Genomic DNA, 26,336 nt, shown 5'->3' with positions numbered 1-26,336 from the left:
TTGGTATGTTGTCACTATTATATGGTCAATGTTCATGCTTTTTCATTTTATGACAGAAAACACCGGTGCATAGAGGCCGTTGACGATGAACGGAAAAAGAAAAACAGAGAAAACAACAGGTGATGCTTTGATGTTTATCGTAATGTGTTGTGTGTCATTGTTTTTGTTTTCTGTTATTCAACCATGCATAAAAACTGCAACCCGTGCCATTTGCCTCATTGATATGTTGAGGCTTCGTGCTTGTTCAGTTACCAATATGTAGGGGTGTGCGAAATTCTTGAATATGAATCGAATACGAATACTTAGCATCAGATATTGAGTAGAATATCGAATAATTATATGCACATACATTTATATGCAAGTTGGTTTATTTTAGCATTTTGGAACATTGCAATTACATTCTCATTGATAACAAAAAAAATTAACTAATAAGCCGGTATACTAAAAGATTGTGTATTTGGCTCATGTTAGCTTTGGAAAATTGAATAATTTCTGCTAGTTTTCTGTTCTCATCATCATCATCATCAGCCTATTTTGTGCCCACTGCAGCCCTGCAATCTCCAATTACTCCTGTCCTGCACCTACTGATTCCAACTTGCACCTGCGAATTTCCTTACTTCATCATCACCCCACCTAGTTCTTTGCTGTCCTCGACTGCACTTCCCTTCTCTTGGCACCCATTGTGTAACCCTAATGGTCCACCGGTTATCTAACCTATGCATTACATGACCTGCCCAGCTACATTTTTTTCTCTTTATGTCAGTTAGAATATTGACTATCTCTGTTTGCTCTCTGATCCACACCACTCTCTTTCTGACTTTTAACGTTATGCCTGGGTGTTTATTTGATCAGACTAGGAGCAGCACAGCAGTGACAGTCTAGGCGGAGCAATGATTCCAAGCGTGAGTGGCATTCACAAGAAAAAGCACTGAAGAGGACGACCCACTATATCATTCCAATCCTTCTCTACAATTACCCCTGATAATGAAAAGGAAGCCACCCGGTAACCTAACAGCCTGTCACTATGAGTGGGTCATAGCAGGTCTTGAGGCATTCGACGTTGACAATGTCTTGTCCACGATGGTGCACGTCCGAAGATGGTTGAACAGGCTCGATCGTGCAGTTGACCAGAGATGTGCATTCAACAATGCAGCAGGGGCCTTCATACTTGGGCAGTAGTTTCGAAGAGAGACCAGGTGCAGTGGAAGAGATCGAGAGCCACACAAACACTCTGGGGAGGAACGTGGGCGCAAAAGTGGTGTCATTGCGAACGCACTTCTGGCACTCTTGGTCATTTGAAGTAAAGGCCTGTGCGAAATCGCAGCAGTCTTTGGCATGTCTGGCTGTGGCAGAAATAGGCGCACACTTAGATGCATCCGACTTGTACGGTTGCATCTGCACGATGATTGTGTCGATTGTGTGCAATGGGTGCTGGCCGTACAATAAGAAAAAGGGTGAAAAGCCAGTGGTGCTCTGAATAAGCAGTACTGTAGGCATAGGCTGTGAAAAGCAGAATGGCATCCCAATTTGTGTGGTTGGAGGCTACATACATTGCAAGCATGTCACCAAGTGTATGGTTATAGCGTTCTGTGAGGCCATTGGTCTGTAGATGGCAAGTAGTAGTTGTGCAGTGCACAACGTGGCCCTCTTTGAGGACAGAGAGAGAAACAACTTTATTGATCCGTAATGGAATGGAGCGCATTAAGCGCCTGATGAGGTGGCTCCCTCTTCATGGGTTCCATATGCTACCAGTGCCACCTGGCCCCTGTGGATCAGTCAGCAGTGGTCTTCCAAGGCGGGGCTGGATAGCAAGATCTCCCATCGCTCGTAGAGGGTGGGGATAGTAGGGGGGTTAGTTATGGGTATAGGTGGAGGGTGGTCTTTGTAGAAATTGCACTCTTCTATGATGTGCCGGAGGGTGCCTTGTGCATTACAGTGAGGACATGTGTTCTCGTATCTTTCTGGGTATATTCTGTTTTGGAGGCAGGGGTGGGGAAGGGATCCTGCCTGGATTTGCCTGTATATTGTTTGCTCAGCTCTGGTCAAGGAGTGGTGGGTGTGTAGGAATGTCTTCCTACTGTTCCTGTAATACTTGTCTATATCTGTGTAACTGGTAATGGGTCGCCATCCCCTTGCCTCCCCCTCGATGGCCCGAGAGTTGAGCGCTCGTGCCTGTTGATGAGCATATTCGTTGCCCTCAACTGAGGAGTGGACTGGAACCCAAACTAGTTCGATTTTTGTTTAGGAGGCATAGCTTTTCCAAGGATTTTTAGTGCTGCAAGGGACACCCAGCCAGATCTGTAGTTCTTGTACGCAGCTTGTGAGTCCATGACAATCTTGGTGATGTTAGGTTGCCGGAGTGTGAGGGCTATCGTTGCTTCTTCTGCTTCCTCCGAAGACGGAGTGTTGATTGATGCATAGGTGACCAGCTTGTCCAGCCCGGCGACCGCAACGGTTGCCCTCGTGGAGCGTTTGTGTAGAAAGGCTTCTGTGTATAGCACAGTGTCATCTTCCTCCGGGGTCCCGGAGGTGGCTCTTGCCCGAGTGTCGCGTCATCTGGCGTGCCTTGTGGGGTTCATGTTGCGTGGTAGTAGTTCACATTCCAGCTTCTCAGCCCACTTTTTGGACAATTGGCTGTCATGGGTGTAGTGTGATTCTTGCCATCCATTCATGCACAAGACGCTTATACCCGCCTTGGTCGGGCTAAGGCGGATGCTTTGATTGGATAGGTGGGCTTCTACAAGCTTGGCTACTGTGTTGTGGAATGCCATTTGAAGTAATGTTGTCGTGGATGAATTTATGGGAATATCCAGGGCCTGCTTCATGGCTTTCTTGATTATTGTGTCAAGTTGTATGATGTCCTTCTTGAGGAGTTGCATGTACGGCGCTGCATAGGCAATTTGTAAGATAACAAACGCCTGAATGAGGCACAAGGGAGGCCCAGGATCCTGAGTTGAGGTACTGGGAGGATCCGGATCCCTTCCAGAGTGATTCTTATGTTTTCTGCTTGTTTCTCTGATGCATGCGGTCTGACAATGGTCAGCTCCGACTTTTGAGGCGAACAGCAAAGGCCACAGGTCTTCGCATAGCTGTTGACCGTGTCAGCCCCTTTTTGGAGCAAGTCTTCCATCCAGCCATTCGACCATGCCATTTGACCCTGCCCTCGCAGTCCAGAGAATGGTGTCATCTGCTTATAATGCATGGCCCAGGCCATCTATTGATTCAAGAAGCTTGGGCAACAGCAGGAGAGCCATGTTGAACAGGAGGGGAGAGAGGACTGAACCTTGCGGCGTTCCTCTATCTCCCGGGGAGATCAGTTGAGATGTCTCCTCTCCTATTCTGATCGTGGCCGTTTAGTTGCCTAGAAAGTCTTGGATGTAGTTGTACGTTCTCACTTCGCAACGTAGAGAGTAGAGCTCGCGGCACCTGCTTTATTGCCCGCTTGATTACCAGCTCGTTGAGCTGTACAAGAACATCTGGGTGCCCAGGTGTTGCCTAAAGCCACACATTATCTCTGGCATCTGGTCGGTGGCATCCAGATGTCGCTGCAACCTCTTGATTACCATACGCTCCATGACCTCCCCACACAGGACGTGAGGGATATGGGTCACATGTTGTCGATGTGAGGTGTCTTCCCAGGCTTGGGTGTGAAGCGAACTTTTGCCATTCCATTCCGACGAAAGTTTGCCAGACTCCCAGACCCGATTGATATACTCGAGCAGCTCTCTGCGGGCCTTGTCCTCGAGGTTGTTGAGTAACTTGTAAGTGATGGTATTGGGTCCTGGTGCGCTGCCCCTGTTGCTCTCGGAGATAGCCAAGACCAATTCGGTGTCGTTGAATGGCTTGTATATTGCGTCATTAGTAGGTTCTGCACAGTCGGGAGGTGCGATGTCGCCCTTTTCCGTTTTCAGGTACTTGGCCTTCAGGTCGTTGATGAGCTCGTCGGCACCCCCAGTATAGTTGTTGAGGGTGCGTGTGAGGGTTCGATTAGTGGTGCTCTTGCTGCCAAGAGGGTTGATCAGGTGATGGAGGAGGCACCACGTCTTCCTGGTAGACGGGTGCCTGGCGTTCTGTCACACATACTCAGCCAGTTCTCTCTGCACAGCTTGGACGCATATTCAGCAGCTTGCTTGCTGGGTTCATGGATGCATTTGCAAAGTTTTTTGTTGTGTCGTTGTTTCTTCCAGCGTCTGGTGAGGCTGTGTCATGCTTTCCAAAGGTGGGCAAGCTTTGCGTCCACACAGGGTGTCTGCAGTGTGGTCGCCATTTTCTGGGTGTATTTCTCTACCAGCTCGAGTTGTTCCTTGGCCCACTCCCTATGTGGTTTGGTGCTGTTCGTGTCCTCGTCTTCGTCGGCTGCTTGCATTTTTGCAAGCTTGTCGCAGTCTGTTATTTTTGCTGTATCCATTCAAGCCTTGAACGCGGCCCCCCTGATCGTGATATTGAGTATCCCGGAATGTACTTGTGCCCATGTGGGTGGGAGTGTCTGGTTCATTGAGGAGGGCTAGGTTGTACTGATTCACGAGGTCTGCCAGCACCCTGCCTCTCTTTGAGCAAAATTCGTAGCCCCATATTGAGTGAGGCATACTGAAATCTCCTAATGTCAATAGGGGTCTGCTGCCCGCCTCTCCCTTGCTGTCGAGTATTGCGCCCAAGGTTCCACTCAGCAGGGTAAGGTTTGGAGTGGTGTCCCGGGATGTACTTGTGCCCATGCAGGTGGGAGTGTCTGGTTCGTTGAGGAGGGCTATGTTGCGCTGATCCATGAGGTTCGCCAGCACCCTGCCTCTCTTTGAGCAAAATTTGTAGCCCCATATTGAGTGAGGTGCACTGAAATCTCCTAATATCAATAGGGGTCTCCTGCCCACCTCTCCCTTGCTGTCGAGTAGCATGCCCTCTATGTCCAAGTCCTTGGAGGGCCGGCAGTATGTGTTGAGTATAAAGATGTTGTCTTTGCTTCCTATGCTTCTGCTGTGAATTTCCAAAAAAACGCGTTCACACCCTCTCTGGCTGGTCATGTGCTGCGTCGCAGCTATGTTGCCTCGGACTAGGATTGCTGTGCTTTTCTCACTGGGATTGGTGTATGTGATGTACCCTGGGAGTTTGGGTCACGAGTTCGTTTCTTGTATTGCAAGGATATCCGGCTTGTGTTCTGCATTATCTATGTATTGCTGTAATTCCCCTATTTTGTCCTTGATTCCTCGACAGTTCCATTGGGCTAAGGTCATTGTATCTTCCTTCCTATATTTACACCTGTTCCCCATCTTGGCTCAGGTTGGTGGTCGTGAGACTACTTGCCATACATGGTTTTCCATATGGGGCTCTCTTTTTGGCCTTCTGAGTGGTTAGGTTGAGCTAGTTGACATTAGCCTCTAGCGCGTCGAACTTGGCCATTCTGGACGTTACCAAGCCGATGTGGCTGGCAAGCTGTGTGACCATCTCAGTGAGGGCTTGAATGGGCTTAGCCTTAACCGGCTCCTCAGACGGACTCAATTAAATTTTCTCTGCCTCCATAGCTGTTACTGGGAGCTCTGGCTGAGCATCCCTCTTGGCAATTTTGCATTTTGTGTCATCCTCGCTGCTTTTCGATTTTTCTAACGCCTCCATGTGCGCAAGAAGCATGCTGATTTGATGATTTTCCATAACTATAAGTGTTTGAGTTGCATGCATTCCTCACAATCTTTCTTAGGGGTATTGGGAAGGGGAGGGAAATCTTCATTGCTAAGAGCCATAGGAGATCTAACTGCCCAGCCCATCTGTTTAGCAGCATCTCCTCATCGGCATCTGGCTCCGGGTCTTCGACCTTGAGCATGACTCCTGGCGGCGCCCGCTGCAGCTACTCCCGGCCGCATCACCCGGCGACGACGCTCTCGAGTCTGACCTTGAGGCGCAGCTGCTGCTCCATCCTCTCCTGTCGTCACGGGAGAGAGAGCGGTTCCGGTTCTCTGATGTAGCTGCACCCTGTCAACATGGCAGTTTGGAGGCTTCCGCTGACGTGTTGTTGGCGTTTCTCCACTCCCACTCGTGTTCCCGTACCACGTACAGGATCTTGAAGCGAGCTTTGCACACCTTGTTTGCAGTCAAATGTTCGTCTCCACAGAGGTCACACTTGTGGGTACACTTGTGTCATCAGAATTAGGAGCGCCGCATCCTCGGCAAATCCGGTCTGTCGGATTCAGGCAAACACCCATGCAGTGACCCAGGTGACCGCACTGATAGCAGATATCTGTTTTCTGTATAACGAGCATTTGGCAAGCAGGTCCCCATAACGAACATAGTTCGGCACTTTCGGTCCATTGAAGGCAATCATCGCAGACGTCATGTTGGTGATGTGGTTGGCCTCTACAGCAGCGGGGTTATATTCGTTGATGATGTTCCCGTTGATTTCTTGAACCGTGTCTCCGAGGAGGATGCCTTGGTCATGCCATGGGGGGCTGATTCGTAGGCACTGACCTCGTGCTCCTTGCCTTGTACAAGAATCTGGGTGACTCTCACATACCGGTTAGCATTTTCTGTCTTTGAAGTACTGATGATAACAATGTTTTGCTGGTAATTTGGGCATATCACATTCCAGATCCATTCTTTTTTGGTGACTCCCACAGCAACATAAATGGCCTGGCCAACTTCTATATGGCCGACCTTGCTGACATTGAGACCCTCGCATGGTCTCACCACCATCTTGGTATTGTCTCGTGGCAACATAGGCATGCGCGCTCCCTTGATTGACTTGCCTTTAGCATGCCCGGGTCGACGACCGGCACCGGACGGTTTTGATTGAAGTACGTTGGGTAGGCCTAGGTCTCGCTGACGTGGCCGGGACTTGCGTTCACTGGCGATGCGCCAGCCCAGGGTCCCTGGTTACTTCTTTGGGTGAATATCTGCCCCCTCCATTTCAACACTCATGGAAGTGGCCATGATGCTGGTAGAATTTGGAATAATGTCCGTCCCAGCAGTGTCCGCCCGTCGGCAGAGGCAGCTGCGGTGGCTAGGCCAAGCGGTCGGCGGAGCATGCCCAGGCTTAGCGACGACTCGGCTCGGGTGTGTACAAAACTGTCCTTAAAGTCCCAAAAAAATTGTTCCCTACCTCAAAGGCAGGTATCCTTGTGGTCCTGATGACTTCACGGAACACTTGGTGCAAGAATTTTTGGAGCACAAGGTGATAATTCGGCACAATCATAGAAAAACAGCGGAGCCAATGTGAAGCGCATCCCACCAGTGTCTTTTCGGATGGCTTCAACGACTTCCGATAAGAAGACATGTCTGCAATTGCTGAGCAACTCCTGTGGTGAACCATGACACAGTATGAATCAGTGAAGCAGGAGGGAGGCAACATCATGCGCTGTAGCCACTGGGAGGGCGGCAGTTTCGGCGTATCGCGTGAGGTTGTCAACAGCCACAATGGCCCAGCGGTTACTAGCAGATGTCAGGGGAAGTGGCCCATACCCATACAAATCCCAGCCTAAACAAAGGTCATGCGAGCATGAGGAAACGATCATGAATTCGATGGCGTATAGAACGACCGCAATGACAACACGAGCGGTGCATGCCACTGTGGGGTGAACACACAGAGCACTGGCTGTATGGAGGGATAGTCCAGAAATAGGCATCACCACTTTTCGAAGCAGACAGTTAAGTTGCGCGGTCATAACGGATACAGTGGCTCCAGTGCTGGAACAACGTCCACAAACATGTCTGTCACATTCGATGGACTTCATTGAGGGCTTCCAGATTTCGATAGCATCTCAGCGCGTGCCTCGTGGACTGCGATGACTAGATTTTTTCCTCGCGAGTGAAGGCGCGAGACTGCATTGGCAATAGTGAGCGACGACGTGGAGAGGGCGAACAGCGAGTGACAGGCCTCAGGCACACTGCCGGTGACAAGTCAGAAGGCGGGTCATCGTATGGGCGGGGAGAACTGACAAAATGACTTGTCGGGCATGATGCGGTGCTAGAAGGCTGCACACGATTGCAAAAGCATGCCACATTTGGTGGAAAGTGTTGTGCGCTCAAACCTCCCACCCTGGAACTTCGATCCCGTGCCCTGCCATCCTACCATGCCTCAGGATGCCTCCCAGCAAACACCTTCTCCTGCACCAACCGCATGTCCCGGTGTACCTCGTCGCCACGACCCTGCCATCTTCACGGGCGCTGCTGACACCGATGTGGAAGACTAGCTCACCGCATACGAGAGGGCCAGCATGCATAACAAGTGGAATGAACCAGCCTGACTAAACATTGTGCTGTTCTACCTCGCGGGTGTCGCCAGTCTGTGGTATAACAACCACGAAGCAGATTTCCCAACCTGGTCTGCCTTCAAGACCACCCTTGTCAATGTATTTGGTTGCCCCACTGTTCGTAAGCTGCATGCCGAGCAGCGTTTGCAGGCATGCTCTCAGCAGCCGGGTGAATCATTCACCAGTTACATTGAGGACATCCTGGACCTATGCAAGAAAGCGAACTCGACCATGGCAGAGTCTGAGCGGATGAGTCATGTAGTGAAAGGTATTGAAGATGACGCCTTCAACATGTTGCTCAGCAAGAATCCTCGTTCCGTGGCCGAAATAATCACATTGTGCCAAAGCTATAAAGAGTTACGGCGGCAGCGGTCATTGACCCCTCACTCTTCATTGCACGACGAACCCCTCGCTGCTTTGGCTACGATTTCGGACCAGTCTGTGTTGCTCGAGGAAATTAAGGCATTCGCCCATGAGGAGGTTGCCCGCCAACTATCATCGCTGATATTTGCGCAGCCGCAGCATACACAGGAGCCTTCACCGCGTTTTGTGTCTCCACTCCGCCGCGCCACTGAGCAGGAGATCAATGTGGCTTTGCCTGAGCTCCACCAAAATGTGCTACACCTCTCAGCTCCGCAGAGGTTGTTACCCAGCACCTCCACCAAATGTTAAGGTGTTTATTTGATCGGACTAAAGGCAGCGCAGCAGGGACAGTCTAGGCAGAACACGGACTTCGAGCGAAAGCGGCATTCACTAGCAAAAGCGCTGAAGAGGACGACCTACTATATTGCTCTAATCCTTCTCTACATGCCTAACATTCTTCGTTCCATCGCTCTTTGCACGGTCCTTAACTTGTTCCCAAGATTCTTTGTCAGTCTCCAAGTTTCTGCTCCATATGTTAGCACTGGTAGAATGCATTAATTGTACACCTTTCTTTTCAATGATAACCTGTGCCTTATTATACCGCATTAGTTTCCGGTAAAATCAGAGGCATATTAACTGTACCAGTCGTCACTCATAGAATTTTCTCTCAAGCAATAAGCTCAGTAGTGGGGGTGGAAACTGCAAAAGAGTGCACCCTCGCTGTTCCCAAACCCGTGCCCCTTGCTACTGAGGCTGGCTTTTCTGCAAATCTTAGACGTCCAATGGCTGAGCATATCTTACAGGCGAAATTTTGCCAGCAGCATGAAATTATTGCAAACAGGCACACTTTCTTAGACTAGATAGAAATAAGCGCTAAGAACCGTGTTCGCTCCCGCACAGCCAGCAATATGTTCAATTTGTTGCAAACATTCGTATCCAATTGAATATTCGAAAATCCTCGAATACCTAGTTTTCAAATCAAATACAAAAATTAAAAATATAATATTCGAATCTTTTGAATTTTCGCACACCCCTACCGATATGTCATTCTAGGAAGCCCCAGCACATAACTTTATGCCCTGCGCATCTTTATGTGTGCAATGTTAGTACTAGTAGTGTAAATTATCTGCACTTTATTTAAAGGTGTCCTGAACCATTCTTCAGGCATGGTTAAAAAAGTCTGCAGATTTCATATGCTGCTGTGAACATCTCAGCCAACTTTTGCAGTGGTGCACAGCGCGTGGAGCTCGAAAGCGGAGCACAAAGTTACCTTTTTCTCAAACACTCTGTTATCAAACGAGGCCTTCCTCTCATCCATGTTGAAGCTGCCAGTGGCTTACATATTTCCTCATATGCAAGATTCCCAGAGATGGCTGCTGTTGGCTGACAGCTGACATCAGTTAGGAAAGGTGCATGGTTCAGCAGTGTGTTTGAATCAGTAGGCTTCTTCCTGCTGTTACTATGTATATTTACGGACTCAATTTAATATACAGGCTGAAGCAAGCAAAAATCTGCATTTTGAAATTTGATAAGAATTTCATTCTTCGAGAAGAACATGACGATCATCTGCTCATGCTCAGTTGCAGCTGCCCGTGTAGGAATTAAACTTTGGCCGGACTGCTACTTATCGGTGTCATATTAGTCAGGTCTCACAAATTTCTATTAGTTTTGAACACTAAACTAGCCTCAAACCATGTGAAATTTTAGGTCAGACCACGCATATGCTTGCCATCGTGCGCTCACTCCTGGCTGGTCCTGGCTAGACGCCTTGACAGACGTCGCTTTGCATTGAGCTATTGGCAGCACTTCAAAATGTGCAATTTGGATGTGGCTACTATCTGTCAAGTTGGTGCAGGACAAAGCAGGTCCACACCATGTAGCACAGCCAGACCATAGCATATGAGTGTGAGCGTACACTCCAGCCCTGTTGTGCACATTGTAAGTGTTGACTATAGTTAGGCACTACAGTTGCATATGGCTGCAGTCTGCACCATAGCGTAGATATCGCCGCTGCCACCACTGAGCTCCGCAATGAGCCTGACATGGCTCCAGGCATGTGGCGAGCCAGCCCAAGCGCCAATCATGGTCGAAGCTTGTTACATTAGGAATTTTTTCAAAGCGAGTCGGCAGTGCGACATGCATTGCTTACCCGATGTGACCACTGTTGATGTACTCACACAAGCGAACATAAAGACAGTGTTTCATTTGACCCTCAGAAATAGTGCGATTGCTGTAGAGATAAGTACGAAACGAAATGTGCTACTCACGCCACTCGATACGAGAAAACACAGCCATGCCTAGCTATCCAGTACACTGTAGCACAGCAAAGGGATGAGATACCAGGAACTCAATCATAAGTTGAAGGATAGCCTCCAAGTTTGGCTCATTGTTGGGCACCATAATCGGAAGTAGTAGCGTCAGCGTGAACATCCAAAATTAAATTTGAACTGTTTGCCACAATGATGTTTCTGAAGTGAAGCCTTGTGCACACCCTGCTACGCCATAGCTTTCACAGTGCAAGGCATTAAAGAAGGAGCAGGAGCACCGTGAAGGGTTGATGAACCCCTCCACGGTGTTTTGGCAATCTTTGATTACCAAAAACTCCGCTTTTGCTGAGCGCATTGAAGTACTTTTTGCTACAAAGTATTTCTCAAATAGCCTATTTTAGCTTCAAATGCATTTATCAACATCAATAAACAGTGTTTTAGGGCCCCTGTAATGATGCATTATTGTGTAAAGATGTAATTTCCTCACCACATTGTTACACTTGCATTTTCGATGCATTCATGCTTTACGCTACAGGTGGCCTCAGTGGCCTCCTGTATAGTAGTAGAATGGAGGCCTTGGTCTGCCTGTCATCTGTTAAATTGTCTTTGGTAGATCACCCATAATAGCAACAAAGATGAAATAGGCACTGCGCACTCAGTTATTCCATATAGTAGTGTCCCTGTACATTGATTTCAGAAACTCTGGAGTTAAAAGCACTGACCAACAGGAACAGTAACCAAGACAATTTCTTAGTACTGTGCACTGGTGATTTCCACTGCTTCACTAGCGACTTCCTCATCATCGTCCTTATCGTCTTACAGACGCGGCAATATGCACCCAAAAGTAGCAAAGTTGTGTGACTGTCTTCCCTTCGCCTCGCACCGCAACTCACTGAACACCATCATGTGGTCCAAAATGATGTCAAAATGTTCTGCCCACTGCGGAGAGGCAAACCTTGTAAATGCAGAGCTGGTTTTTCCTTTCCTTCAGAGCCATTGACATTGCAATCTAGTGCTGGTAAGAAGTGAGCATGCATTTCTTCCATCGGCTATGGTATCATATGATAGCGGCAGTGTTCTCTTGTCTTGCGCAGTGAACTGGTATGAACCTTCTCATATTCACACAACTTGTGTTCTGGTATGATGAGGTGTAGTGCATCCAACTGTACAGTCGTACAGAAGACAACAAAGGCTTTTATGCAGTGCCATGCGAATGGTCAATTGTATGCCAGCAACTGCACTTGCTTCTCCTTATAGGCCGCAACTGCCCAGCTCCAAAAAGAAGCCAGGCGGTTTACCCTGCACATGAAGGAATTGTAAAATGCAATGTACATAGAATGTGTGCATGTAGAAATGTAAAATACTTCTCAATCCATGCATCTGCACTGTAGGGGTCGGCCAGAGCAGCTGCTGTCAATGACAGCGATGACTGATGCTTTGCCAGCATTCGCTAGCATACTTGCAGGGCACAATAGTTCTCTTGGATCGTTAATCAGCCGGCCGCAGTGGCCAAAATTTGCATACGCATTTTATAGCCGAACTTATTCTCGTTGGCAGTGACGTCGCAGAACAAACACAATTAAATTGTTTATGCTCCATGCATTTTCTTTATTAAGATCTCTTTAAAACGAATATCCCGTGCCATTCGGACATGGCGAGATGACTTTGCATACATACTGTATAAAGGATTCTGCACAGTTACTATTGCAATATACTGCATGGAGCATACAACGTTTTGGGCTGTTCGAGTGTATTTTACGCTCATAAGTGCTAACTTGCACAGTGCATGCGAACAAGTGTCGGGGATGTTGTTAGGCATGACTAGCAAACCACAAAAAAAAAGGAAATGATACAGCAGCGCCTATTAGCTTCAGCTGCTGTGCTAGTTTTGGTTCCTGCATGCACGACAGTGGCTTTATTGAAAAACTTTGGAACGAAAGGCGGATCTTTACACAACTCTGACCCCTTTTGGGCATATACAGGGACGTAATTCCATACCGACAGCAGCACCACATCACATAGCCCAGTAAACAGAGCAATATCTTGTAGGAGACCCTACACGTTTTCGACACTGTCTGGTTATTGTTCAACTCAAGGCCAGTGTTTCCAGGTTATGCACGTCTATAGCATAACTGTGCATGCTGTACGCATTTTAACACGAGCTATAGATCACTAGATGCTGCACTTATCAAGTTCAAGGAAGCCATGACACGATCGTGTCTGTTGCTGTTCAGGACGTCATCTCATTTCTATCGCAGCCCAAGCTGCTGGCATCGGCAGCACCTGCAGGAAGTTAAAACAACTGCAACACCTTCTAGCCAGTCTGTGATGCCTATAATGCAAAGGAAAGAAATGAGTGTTAAACAAGAGTGTGTATTTATTTTTTGCTACCCTGCACCAAGGAAGGCTGTAGAGGTATACAAAAATTGGGAAAGAGAGGGAAGAAGAAACTGCATGAGTGTGAAAATGAGGAAGTGCTCGGGAAGTGTTGCAGCATGTCACAGAATTCAGGCACTAAAAAAAAGTGAAGGAGGAGTTTCAAAGCCATCTACAGGGTTAATTACCAGGACTGACGTCCCACAAGCATTTTTCAATGATCGTGGATGGTTCTTGTTTTGGCTAGTGCTACAGGGAGCACTTTTGTTTGCGCGCTCGAGGATTTACAATACATGCACATCTTTTTAACAGCGCAAAAAATCAGCCACCACATAGAGAGCATGACACACAAGTGCCACTACCAACTGCTTAATGAAAGGAAGGCGTCAGAAGCACGAATATTTTTTTGCATGTGCAATGCATTGACAGCCTACGCTGTGTGACTTGTTTTTATGTTGTGTGTGCATCAGTTGTATGTGTGAAAAATAAACTATCTCTCTAGACTACAAGGGGACTGACATGTCGCTAACAAGAGCATAGCCTTTTTTTTTTTTTTTTAACTTATACAACTCCTCTAACAGTTCACACTTATTGCTCCCTGCTCTTGCCCAGAATCGTGGCATATGAAATGCAAGGCTTACAAGAGCAGCCTTCGCAGTGCGCACTATCACATTTACTGAAATTGTTTAAGTGCTCCCCCAGAGGGTCAATAATGAATCTGCCTGTTTGCCCTACTTAGGATTTTTCACTGCTGAGGTGAATTTCATATGCCACCCCCATAGCACAAGGCACAAAATATTGGCACATTTCTTTTTTGCAACCTTGCTTTTCATGACACATATTGCGAGGGCATTACGTGCAGTGCCAAGTCCGAGTGTAATAGGAACCAGTCGAATGTGTCTCAAGGCAAAGCCAATGCAACAGTGCTTGACTCAGCTCATGGTAGACCAGCCAGAAGGCAGAACCTTAGACTGGGCTTCGAGAGTAGTACTAGTGACTGAAAGTTTTGGTCCCCTTTGTTTGATTCATAGGTATGCAGCACAGAGATCCCGAGCCAAGAAGAAGCGCCAATGTGAGGCCATGAGAAAGGAGTTGGATGACTACAAGAAGCTCTGTGCTGATCTGACAGCACGAAACCTAGAACTCATGGTTTGTGCCCACCTCGACATTCCCACTTCACCTTCACTTTGTGCTGCAGCTGCCGTACTGCCGTCTGTGCTGCACCTGCTGTTTTTGGTAGTGTAAGGAGTTGGGAGGTAGTAAGCGTGCAAGGTGCTAGATATCTTGAAGTACCTCTTTACCTATCCTCAAGTACACTAAACAATGCCAGAGTTGAAGCCCTTGCTATCTGCTGTCAACTGCATACATACAGCGCGAAGTGACCCCTTAATCTAAGTGGGAAGCTACCTGTGTGCAGGACGAGGTTCTCAAATGTGGGTCCGCGAAGTCATTTTTTGGAGTTTACAAAACCCATGTCCGCAAAATATGGGTGTGCGAATATTCAAAAAGTTTGATTATTATCGAATATTATATTTTTCTGTAGTCATAATCAAACTTAATAAGAGGTATAGGTAAAAGGTAGTACAAGCCTATGCTCCAACATTCAGTCACGATGATGAGGAAGTAGGTCACTTTTATGAAGATGTTGAATTAGCAATGAGAAAAGTGCAAACTCAGTATACTGTAGTAATGGGCGACTTCAATGCAAAAGTGGGGGAAAAGCAGGCTGGTGAACAAGCAATTGGCACCTACGGCATCGATTCTAGGAATGCTAGAGGAGAGATGCTGGCAGAATTCGCGGAAAGGAATCAGCTGCAAATAATGAACACCTTCTTCAGGAAGCATAGCAACAGAAAGTGTACCTGGAAAAGCTCTAATGGTGAAACAAGAAATGAAATTGACTTCATACTTTCTGCCGATCCCAGTATAGTGCAGGATGTAGAAGTGATAGGTAGGGTAAAATGCAGTGATCATAGGTTAGTGAGGGCTAGGATTCACCTCAATTTGAAGAGAGAAAGAGTAAAATTGGCCAAGAAAGAACAGGTTAACCTAGGGGCAGTACAGGTAAAAGCAGACAGTCAGGCTGGTACTTGCAAACAAATATGCAGCCTTAGAACAGAGAGATGAAGATGACATGGAGGTAATGAATGAAACCGTAATTAGGCTGGCTTCAGAGGCAGCAATTGAAGTGGGAGGCAAGGCACCAAAGCAACCAGTAGGCAAGCGCTCCCAAGTAACAAAGGACCTAATAAATAAACGACACAGAATGAAAGTTTCCAACTCGAGAGATAAGATAGAATTTGCGGGACTGTCGAAACTGATCAACATGGTGAAAATAAGTGATATTCGAAACTCTAATGTGGGAAAGACTGAAGAAGCCATAAAAGATAGACACAGCCTGAAATCAGTGAGAAAGAAACTTACTTACAGTGCATACAAACCAAGATGTATGCACTGAAAGATAAGCAGGGTAATATCAGCAAACTCGAAGATATAGTAAAAAAAGTGGAAGAATTCTATACTGACCTGTACAGTAGCCAGAGGAGTCAGGATACCTCCATTAGAAACAGTAATGAACAGGATATGGAAACTCCTCCTATAACTAGTGATGAGGTCAGAAGGGCCTTGCAAGACATGAAACAAGGAAGATCGGCAGGACAAGATGGAATAACAGTCGATTTAATCACCGATGGAGGAGACATAATGCTTGGAAAACTGGTGGCTCTTTATACAAAGTGTCTATTGACTGCAGGGGTCTCAGAAAACTGGAAGAATGCAAGCATTATACTAATCCACAAAAATGGAGACGTTAAGGAATTGAAAAATTATAGGCCCATTAGCTTACTCCCAGTATTATATAAAATATTTAACAAAATAATCTCCAATAGAATAAGGGCAACACTGGACTTTAGTCAAGCAAGGGAACAGGCTGGCTTCAGGAAGGGATACTCTGCAATGGATCACATCCATGTCAACAATCAGGTTATCGAGAAATCAGCAGAGTACAATAAGCCTCGCTATATGGCTTTCATAGATTACGAAAAGGCATTTGATTCAGTAGAGATACCAGCAGTCATAGAGGCATTACGTAATCAAGGAGAACAGAACACTTACGTAAATACCTTGGAAAATATCTACAGAGGTTCTACAGCTACCCTAATGCTACACAATAACAGCAGGAAAATACCTATAAAGAAAATGGTCAGACAGGGAGATACAATTTCTCCAATGCTATTCACTGCATGCTTGGAAGAAGTATTCTAGCTATTAAATTGAGAAGGCTTAGGAGTAAGGATCGATGGCGAATATTTCGGCAACCTTAGGTTTGCCGATGACATTGTTCTATTCAGCAACAATGCAGATGAGTTACAACAAATGATTAAAGAATAGAAGAATAAAAATGGGTTGGATTGCATATGGCAGACATTGTCAGCTCCTGACTGGAGGCTTACCATTATCATTGAAAAGGAAGGTGTACTATCAGTGCATTTTACCAGTGCTGACATACGGGGCAGAGACTTGGAGACTGACAAGGAAACTTGAGAACAAGTTAAGGAACTCGTAAAAAGTGATGGAACGAAGATTACTAGGCATAACGTTAAGAGACAGAAAGAGAGCGGTTTGGATCAGAGAGCAAATGGGTATAGACGATATTCTAATTGACATCAAGAGAAAAAAATGGAGCTGGGCAGGCCATGTAATGCACCAGTTAGATAACCATTGGACCATTAGGGCTACAGAATGGGTACCAAGAGAAGGGAAATGCACTCGAGACTATGTGGAGCGGTGAAATTAGGTAATTCGTGAGCGCTAGTTGGAATCGATTGGCGCAGGACAGGGGCAGTTGGAGATCACAGGGAAAGGCCTTCATCCTGCAGTGGACATAAAACAGGGTGATGATGATGATTATATTTTTAATATTCGTTTCGAGAATAGATATCCGAAAATGTTCAAGTATTCGGTTGGATACGAATATTTGAATCAAATCGAATATATTGCTGGCGGTGCGGGAGGAAACACGGTTCTTTTCACTTTTTTCTATCTAATCTAAGAATATTAGAGTAATACTGCACCGAATTTTGTGATAATTTTGTGCTGCTGGCGAAATTTCGCCTGTAAAGCCACTAATCGGAGAAAGCTTGCAGGAAAGCCAGCCATTGAGTAGAAAGGGGCGCGAGTTTGCGAACAACGAGGTGCACTTTTTTTTTTTTTTTTTTTTGCAGCACTACCCCTGATTCTGAGCTTATTGCTTGGCAGCAATTGCAATGAGTGACAGCTGGCACAGGGTCACATGCCTTCGAGCTTACGGGCGTTTGACGCGGTATAATAAGGCACAGGTTGGCAACGACAGTTAGTGGGAATTACTCAGTTTTCCAAGTTAACATGAGCCAAATGCACAAAGCTTTAATACAATGGCTCACTGGTCTAGTTTTGTAACATTGACAATGTAATTGTTATGTTCGAATATATCAATTCAATCCAACTTGCCAATAAATGCATGTGTATATCATTATTCAATATTCGAAACTTATGTATTCGTATTCAAATATTTTGATATTCGTGCACCCCTAAAAGAAAAAAAAGAAAAATTCGCGTTTTTTGGAGGCCAGTTTAACCTTGACTCATTGCCAGTTCCGGGACATGCAACTCCCCCCCTGTCCCTGCAAGTGTTCCCCATCACTTTTACCAGTCCGCAAGGGTTCCCCGACACATCCATGGCTGAGGACCACTGGGCTGTAAACTTATACCTCGTTACAGCAAAGTCTCATCTATCGCAAGAATGCCTTCATTACATTTGATATTCATTACATGCTTTGCCAGGTTTGTAGATTTCTTGTCCAAAGAATTCTGGTGCTCCAATAGCCTCACATTAATGCACCGGCCTGTCTGCCCTATGTCCTGCGGCCTTTTGTACTTAGGGCAGAGAGGTCAATGCATTTATGTGAGTCTATGCAAAGCACTAATGCGAGTGTACACCATTCTTTGATGAGACAAAAATCCTGTTTATGCACAAGGATAGCATTACAAGGGAAGTGGCGGAAGTATTCCACATAATAAGAAAAGGTAGTGGGTGTGTTCATCAGCCTTCGGAATTCTTATCTTTGAAGGAACTGGGCTTGCTGAACCGAGGTGAACAATGGTGTTAATCTCACCCGCTTCCACGAGGCAATGTTTTGGGAATGACAAGTGCTTTTATTCACATTGAGCATGTGCGCACGCTTGATGTAAGGCTTCAGAAAGCCATTGTGTTTTTTCCAATAAACGCAGTTGTAAGTCAGCGCCTTGTGCGTCCCATCCTCTGTTTTGTTGTCCGGTGTACATCTTTGCGCTGTTTTTAAACATTAAAAAATGTAACCAAGCTACTCTTAAAAAAATTTTCCAATGAGGTTGTCATCAAGGACAGCTGCGGTCTTTAGGTATATTACACACTTGCAGTAACTGATTACCGAGAGAAAGATGAACATTTTTTCTCCAGGCTGATTGCCAAGATCACATCTAAATACATTGATTTAATACTGGCATTGATATGTGACCTTCATGGTTAGTTTTCAGCAAAAAAGCTTGAAGTGCAGAGAAGGCAGGGTAGGAAGTGAGACTTCACACACAAGTGCTGATTACTGTCTTTGTACGGAGTCACTGTAACATAACTGTAGAAAACGATGGAAGTTCTTAAATAAAATTTGCATCCTGGCCTTGTTCATTCCAGAACCAGAGGTCTATGTCAAGAGAGATGGAACTGCAGTACAAAGATGAGATTTTCAAACTTAGGAAACAGCTGGCCCTCCACAGCAGCTGCTCCGTTACCTTGGAACTACAAAAGAAGGGTACAGTAGACTGTAGCCTTTTTCTTTTTTTTTCCTGTATTTTTACAGCGAAGTTGTTAAAAGCTAGTTCGCCCAGTGTCATGTTTATGTGTAGACACAAAACTCCCCATACATGGGCCGATCCCGAAGATAGTGTGATGCCAGGCCGACATGCGGCGGAGGTGAAGAAGCACTCCCCATGCGTTGGCCAATCCCAAAGATAGTGCAATGCCGGGCTGACCTGCAACGGAGGTGCAGTTCGCCATTAAGGAGCCCACACACAGAGCTTCACTGGTAAACCTCCTTCACAGAGTGGAAGGGTACCGAGTTTTTTTAATGCCTGTCCAGTAGCATAAAACTGGGCATCACTTATACGGCCCCCAGTAGGTATTCACAGTTTACGGGTGATGGTTAGGGTCACGTCAACTTTTATCACTTGTCATGTGGAAGTCCATAGTCCTCCATAAAGAAAGCAGCGAAATTCCAATAAAGAAAGGCGTCAAGCGGGGAGATACCATCTCTCCAATGCTATTCACAGCGTGTTTACAGGAGGTATTCAGAGACCTGGATTAGAGAAGAATTGGGGATAAAAGTTAATGGAGAATACGTTAGTAACTTGCGATTCGCTGATGATATTGTCTTGCTTAGTAACTCAGGGGCCCAATAGCAATGCATGCTCACTGACCTGGAGAGGGAAAGCAGAAGGACGGGTCTAAAAATTAATCTGCAGAAAACTAAAGTAATGTTTAACAGTCTCGAAAGAGAACAGCAATTTACAATAGGTAGCGAGGCACTGGAAGTGGTAAGGGAATACATCTACTTAGGGCAGGTAGTGACGGCAGATCCTGATCATGAGACGGAAATACTCAAAAGAATAAGAATGGGCTGGGGTGCGTTTGGCAGACATTCTCAGATCATGAACAGCAGGTTGCCATTGTCCCTCAAGAGAAAAGTGTATAATAGCTGTGTCTTACCAGTACTCACCTACGGGGCAGAAACCTGGAGGCTTACGAAAAGGGTTCTACTTAAATTGAGGACGACGCAACGAGCTATGGAAAGAAGAATGATGGGTGTAACGTTAAGGGATAAGAAAAGAGAAGATTGAGTAAGGGAACAAACGTGAGTTAATGACATCTTAGTTGAAATCAAGAAAATAAAATAGGCATGGGCAGGACATGTAATGAGGAGGAAAGATAACCGATGGTCATTAAGGGTTACGGACTGCATTCCAAGGGAAGGGAAGCGTAGCAGGGGGCGGCAGAAAGTTAGGTGGGCGGATGACATTAAGACGTTTGCAGGGACAACATGGCCACAATTAGTACATAACCGGGGTAGTTGGAGAAGTATGGGAGAGGCCTTTGCCCTGCAGTGGGCGTAACCAGGCTGATTATTATTATTATTATTATTATTATTATTATTATTATTATTATTATTATTATTATTATTATTATTATTATTATTATGTGGAGGCAAGGGAGCAGCAGTAGTGCCGGGCGAAAGTTGTCTGTGCTTTAGCAACCACAGGTATAAAATATCTAGGAATGTGGCGCCACTAAAGTGTACCACTGGCTATCACACATCGCGAACTGGGCATTGTAAAAATAGAGGAGGCTATGTCATGGCAGGCTTAAAGGACTCCCATTTGTGTGTCCTTTCTCCCGCAAAAAAGCCTTCGCACAAGCCTTAACCTGACCTCATTGGTGGGTGCAAGAACTGCAACTCCAGAAATTCTATTTGTAATCTGATCTGTGCACAGCATTTGTAAGGCAATTGGAATGTGATGACAACAAACAAGCTATGTTACTCTGGTACAATAAAGTAATTGAAACTTAAGTTTCACTGTGTTCTTTTTTCTATCAGTTGTGTCCCGTGTTTATTGTAGGGCCAGTATTCTTGGCATTCTTTTTTCCACATTGCCCTATCATTTTCCTCATTTCTTTTAGCCCTGGCCTCAACCTTTGTTTCCTTCATGTTTACATTGTTTTCTTCATGTTTACATAGTTCTCACCTCTTCTTTCTTGCATGACCATTATGTGTATGGATTATGCTCTGGTCTGTCAATTCTAAGCTAAGAAATGCTTAAGAAATGCCAGAAGAAATGAAATTTTTTGTGGCTTCCGCATTTTAAAATCTTGCTTCAGTGCTTGTATAGATATTGTGAAGTGACAGAACTGCAAAATTTTTCTTTAACGTGTGTTGTTTCTTGTAGAAAAGGACCGCCAAAGCAATCAAGGGAAGCCAAGAACAGAAACTGTTCCTCAGGGTCCAGCGGCTATTACGTTTTCAAGCACATTGGCATTACCACTTCTGGTTGCCGCAAAGGATCCACTAACAAGGACGGTGTTGAAGTGACAACTGAATCGAAAAGAACTGGTACTTCCATTACGTGTCTTGAAGACCTCCTGCTGGACAATCAACTTTTTGATTCTCAAGAGATAGGTGGTGCATTATTTTTTGTTTTATTTTGCTGCCTTTTCTCACCTTTTGTTGCGATAGAAATTATATGGATGCTTGAGCTGGCCTTCGCACAGTTGCCATGTTGTCTCAGCAGCCCGTGAGGCAAGTATTGGAGGCCATGTAATCTGCTACAGGTGCGGAGGCAATCCAGAAGGCTAGCGGCTTAATGCACGCTGTGTTTCTGCACGCACTGTGTTGGAAGTTGCATGATATGCTAAATTTTGGAGGTGCTACACAGTGTAAGGGCAAAAGGTGCGGCAACATGAAATTCCACTTTGGAGGCAACCTACTGCTGGCGGGGCTCATCACAGCAGCATTGTGACTAGTGCATGCAGTCACTGGTAAACTATGTTTGTGTGTCTTTGGTCACATGATGCCATCTACGTTTAGTCAGTAAGCGAATGTCTAGTGTAAATTATATCGCCCATGAATCTACAAGTCTTACTTCATGTAATATTCTAATACTTTGCTATTGTTGTCAGTGATTCACCCTTTGGGCAGAACTGTGACTTTTTATTGTCCTTTGCACTAAGTGCGCAAAGCTGTTTTCTTGCATCGTTATTGCTTCACTTTGACTAGTATGCCTCATGTATCTTTTCGAATTGTTTATATTTTTAGTTACAGCCTTTGTAAAAAGTTTAAAATGCACCACACATGTGGCTAGAAGTGTAATTGGATTGTTTATTAAAGCCACTATAGAAATTTCATTATTTTGAAACTACGTAGATTTTAGAAGAATTCATGACTCTTGATCTTTGGAGCAGGAGGAGTGCTGTAGGAGAACCACCACAAGGCCCAGTGGCAGTTGGCGTCTGTTAATGTGCACCAGTGTGACTTCGAAACTTTGATAAAGGTTGCACCTAGGCCAGTAGTGTAGGCACATTTTGTTTTAAAAAAATGCAATAAAGTACTATGACCAACATCTATACATTTATATTTAGCAACACCTAATAGCATCATGCGGTGTCTTAGTGCTACCCCAGAGGTTATCTTAGAGCCATTAAGTGCCTCAGGTGTTGTCTGGATTGCAGCAATGTATGCACGTGGAAATGCCTTAGGTTGAAGAAAAGCATGCACTGAAAACCTTAGCTGAGGCACTTTCCTCTGGAAGTAACTATGCAAGTTGTCATATACCATATTTTCCAGACTATAGTCTGCACCCAGTGTATACTGGAAGGAGCCAATTTAGCCATAAAATAAAAAGTTTTCTTTAGATAGTCTGCACTTGGCTGTAGGGCTGAACCTGTATACAGTAGAGAAGCAAAGATTTTATTTTCAGCCAATGAAAATCGTGGCCCTTTATTAGACTTCATATAGTAGTCAATCCTAAAATACATCAACATCACTGCATTTAAATATTGCATGTAAATTTTGCAGCGAGGTTTGGCGCAGAAAAGAGTCTCGTATTGCCCTCTTCCACAAGTGGTACCATCATCATACTCTACAAGATCACCTCATCCCCCATCCAATTTATGTATCCAGTCGCATTGATCATCAGTACAACGTCGGCATTTTGTCATGCAACACTAAAAGTATTTCGCAATCATTCCTGCCGCGAACCTCACGTGACTGGAACCATCTTCCCGCCGAAGTTGTAGGCCTTATTAATTACGAACTGTTCAGTGAAGCCTTAGCTAAATATTGTATATACAGGTGCCATTTGAACACTCATGTAACCAACTGTATTTGTCTTCTTCATTCTTTTGTATTTACCACTCCCCCTCTGTAATGTCGTTGGCCCTGAAGGGTATAAAAAATGAAAAATAAATGAAAAATGAAATGTGCTCATAAGTCGCAGCATTCAAAAGTAGCAGCATTTGCTTGCATGTTATGGACTAGAAATGTTGCTCGTGCACAGCGACGATCATTGTGCAGCTGGTTTCACTTTGTTTTAGTGTGGGAAACATTTTGAGCCGCAGTGTGAACTTGTTATTTTCAAGCACACTTCCAGCTTTAAAAAATAACATTTTCTATAGTCCACACTCATACGTAGTCCGCACCCCACAAAGTTTCAACTTTAGACTTGTACAGTCTGCAGACTATAGTCCAGAAAATACATATATGATACGAAACACTGCTACTTGTTATGCAGAGGCAAAAAGGGCATTTTACATTGCGAAGGTGCAATATATTGTATTGTTGACCATTTAGGTTTCTAGCTATAATCTCCACAGCTGCTGTTGTTTGATTATATATTGTGTTGTTGAGTGATTTAGGTCTCCCACTGTAATTTACACAATTGCTATTGTTTAACTGATTTGTTTCCATTTTAGTCTGTATATATATTTTTGCAACAAGCTGCATCTGTTTGGAAACTTGTCGGTATGCTTTTGCGGTGCCTTACAAATAAATGTATTTAATGTGTTTTCCTGAATTTATTTTGCTGGTTACATTACCTTGCCAAAATTGTTCTACCTTCTAAACAACTGTTTTCATTGACAAAAGGAGTCAACATGCTGCGAGCACACACATTTCATAAAGGTGCCACTGCTTATTACTTGCACTTGGGCATCCTATGTTTGTCTTTCGCTGTAAAGGATTTGTTCAACACAAGGTTGATGGCATACGAGTTGAGCAGTTCCTGGAGCTGCACAGCAAGATTTGAACATTCGTTGTCATGCATGTTCAATGTTCACTTGCGAATGTTAAACATGGTGCATTCATTGTAAAGCAACAAATAAGCTATCAGGAACATCTCATTTCCTTTGTTGTACTGGTAAATCTGTTGTAATATATTTGCAGTAGAGGCATTCACAATACATATCAAACATAGGAATATGGCCAGAACATAAGGAACCCTTTGTTATACAGGAGAAGAAAAGAAGTTAACCGAGGGGCCCGATATTTATTAATCATATAAGAAGCTAACAAACAATGGCATCAAGGAAAACATAGGGGAAATTACTTTTACTAATTGAATTAAAGAAATTGTAAATTAATGGAAATGAAAGTGGATGAAAAAACAACTTGCTGCAGGTGGGGAACGATCCCACGTCTTCACGTTACGCGAGCGATGCTCTACCAATTTAGCTACCGTGGCACCGTTTTCCTATCCACTTTCTTGGGTATTTATGTTTTACTGCAAGAGCTCATCTTCGGAGTATTAGCAAGCGCCACCACTCGCAAACCTTGGCAGCGGATGTGGAACATCCTTTCTGCGACAGGCGTCACGAGCATGTGATCTTTTTGCGTGAAGGCAACTGGTCAATAAACCCACATATGCTACCCGAGGGCATCAATGTAGCCGGTTTCGATACCTTTGTTATGTAATAGACAAGAAGAAAGGGGGTTAACCGAGGGGCCCAATTTTTATCAATCGTATCATAAGAAGCCAACAAACAATGACACCAAGGAAAACGTAGGGGAAATTACTTGTACTTACTAATTGAATTAAAGAAATTATCAATTAATGGAAATGAAAATGGATGAATAAACAACTTGCCGCAGGTGTGGGCGATCCCACGTCTTCGCATTACGCTTGCGATGCTCTATAAATTTAGCTGCCGCGGTGCCATTTTCCCATCCACTTTCTTGGGTATTTATGTTTTCTTTTACTACTGGAACTAACCCTGGGAGTGTTAGCCAGCACCCCCACTCAGAAACCTTGACAGCAGATTGTTACATAATGAGGGCCTCGAATCTGGCAACATTGATGCCCTCAGATAGCATATGTGGGTTTATTGACCAGTTGCCTTCACCCAAAAAAGATCACGTACTCATGGCGCCTGTGACAGAACGGATGTTCTACATCCGCCGCCAAGGTTTCTGAATGGGGGCGCTGGCTAACACTCCCCGAGTTAGTTCTAGTACGTGGGAATGCGCGACTCATGCGTCCCCTGATATGGTGTTTTCCCCCATAGCCCCCCTCCCCTGTAATCCGGCTTCGCCGCGTGGCTTTACAGCAGCGGTCGGTATGCTTGCAGGGTAGTACAAGAGATGGCGCGAGTGTTGCGCTGCTAGCGCCACCTAGCGGTGGGGTTAGTCGGGCGCGACAGCTGGAGGAGGTTCTTCCTCTTCGGCTCGGATCGGCAAGCGGCGCGGACATTCTGCACGTGTGCCAATCCATGCTTCTGCGAGACCGGAATTGACGAACACGATCGTTCGAACGCGCCCCCGTTCGCGTGACCGTACGCGCGAACGTCCAGGCGCTGGTGTCTAGCTAGCATGGGGTGAACATATTCGCTCGCTGTGCAGTCGTGGTGAGTCGGACTTCCGCGATTTGTCGCGCGCCCATCGGCATGCTTTGTGGATAGCAGCCCGGCTAGAAGGCATTAGCCTCGTGGTTGCTTGCACTACTGTGTCGTTCCTTTGTCCCAAGAGCACGGGCGAGAACCCAACTAGTAAAAAAAAAACAAATACCTAAGAAAGTGGATGGGAAGACGGCACCGCAGTAGCTCAATTGGTAGAACATCGTAAGCGTAATGCGAAGACGTGATCGTTCCCCGCGTGCAGCAAGTTGTTTTCTTATCCACTTTCATTTCCATTAATTTATCATTTCTTTAATTCAATTAGTAAGTACAAGTAATTTCCCCTGTGTTTTGCTTCGTGTCATTGCTTGTTGGCTTCTTATGATGTTCTTTGTTATACAGGTCATTTTGTTGCAGAGGCGTTCTACTGTACAAAAAAGTCTGCAAATCTGAAACCCACGCGGTTTGCTCAAGCTGCAGAAATACTTTTACTCGGGTCCCGTCGTCAGAAAACATTTGATGCCGACGAAGGTTAGATATGCAATTCTATTGGCTGTGTCCCATCCTATACATTACATTCGAACCTCGTTATAACGAAGTTGAAGGAGAAGCCGAAATTAGTTTGTTATATCCATTTACTTTGTTATACCG

General features: G+C 45.3%; 1 protein-coding gene across 2 annotated transcripts in view; it reads left to right on the top strand.

The window, feature by feature from the left end:
* The window catches only part of LOC142582686 (uncharacterized), a 35,942-nt gene extending 12,070 nt beyond the window's left edge, over positions 1-23,872 (top strand). Inside the window, exons 8-12 of one of the 2 annotated variants that reach the window (XR_012828469.1) lie at positions 57-119; positions 14,269-14,386; positions 18,945-19,062; positions 21,251-21,483; positions 22,263-23,872. Coding sequence is in view for 1 of the 2 variants with exons in the window: in XM_075692634.1 (XP_075548749.1) it covers positions 57-119; positions 14,269-14,386; positions 18,945-19,062; positions 21,251-21,393 (442 nt within the window). In the remaining variant the exon portion in view is untranslated. Of the gene's footprint in view, positions 1-56; positions 120-14,268; positions 14,387-18,944; positions 19,063-21,250 lie in introns of both variants that reach the window. The other variant, XM_075692634.1, reaches the window with a different exon arrangement.
* The last annotated feature ends 2,464 nt before the right edge of the window (positions 23,873-26,336 follow it).

Source organism: Dermacentor variabilis, chromosome 5 (assembly GCF_050947875.1).
Source record: "Dermacentor variabilis isolate Ectoservices chromosome 5, ASM5094787v1, whole genome shotgun sequence".
Classification (NCBI taxonomy): Eukaryota; Metazoa; Arthropoda; class Arachnida; order Ixodida; family Ixodidae; genus Dermacentor; species Dermacentor variabilis.
This window is presented reverse-complemented; position numbering and strand designations above follow the sequence as displayed.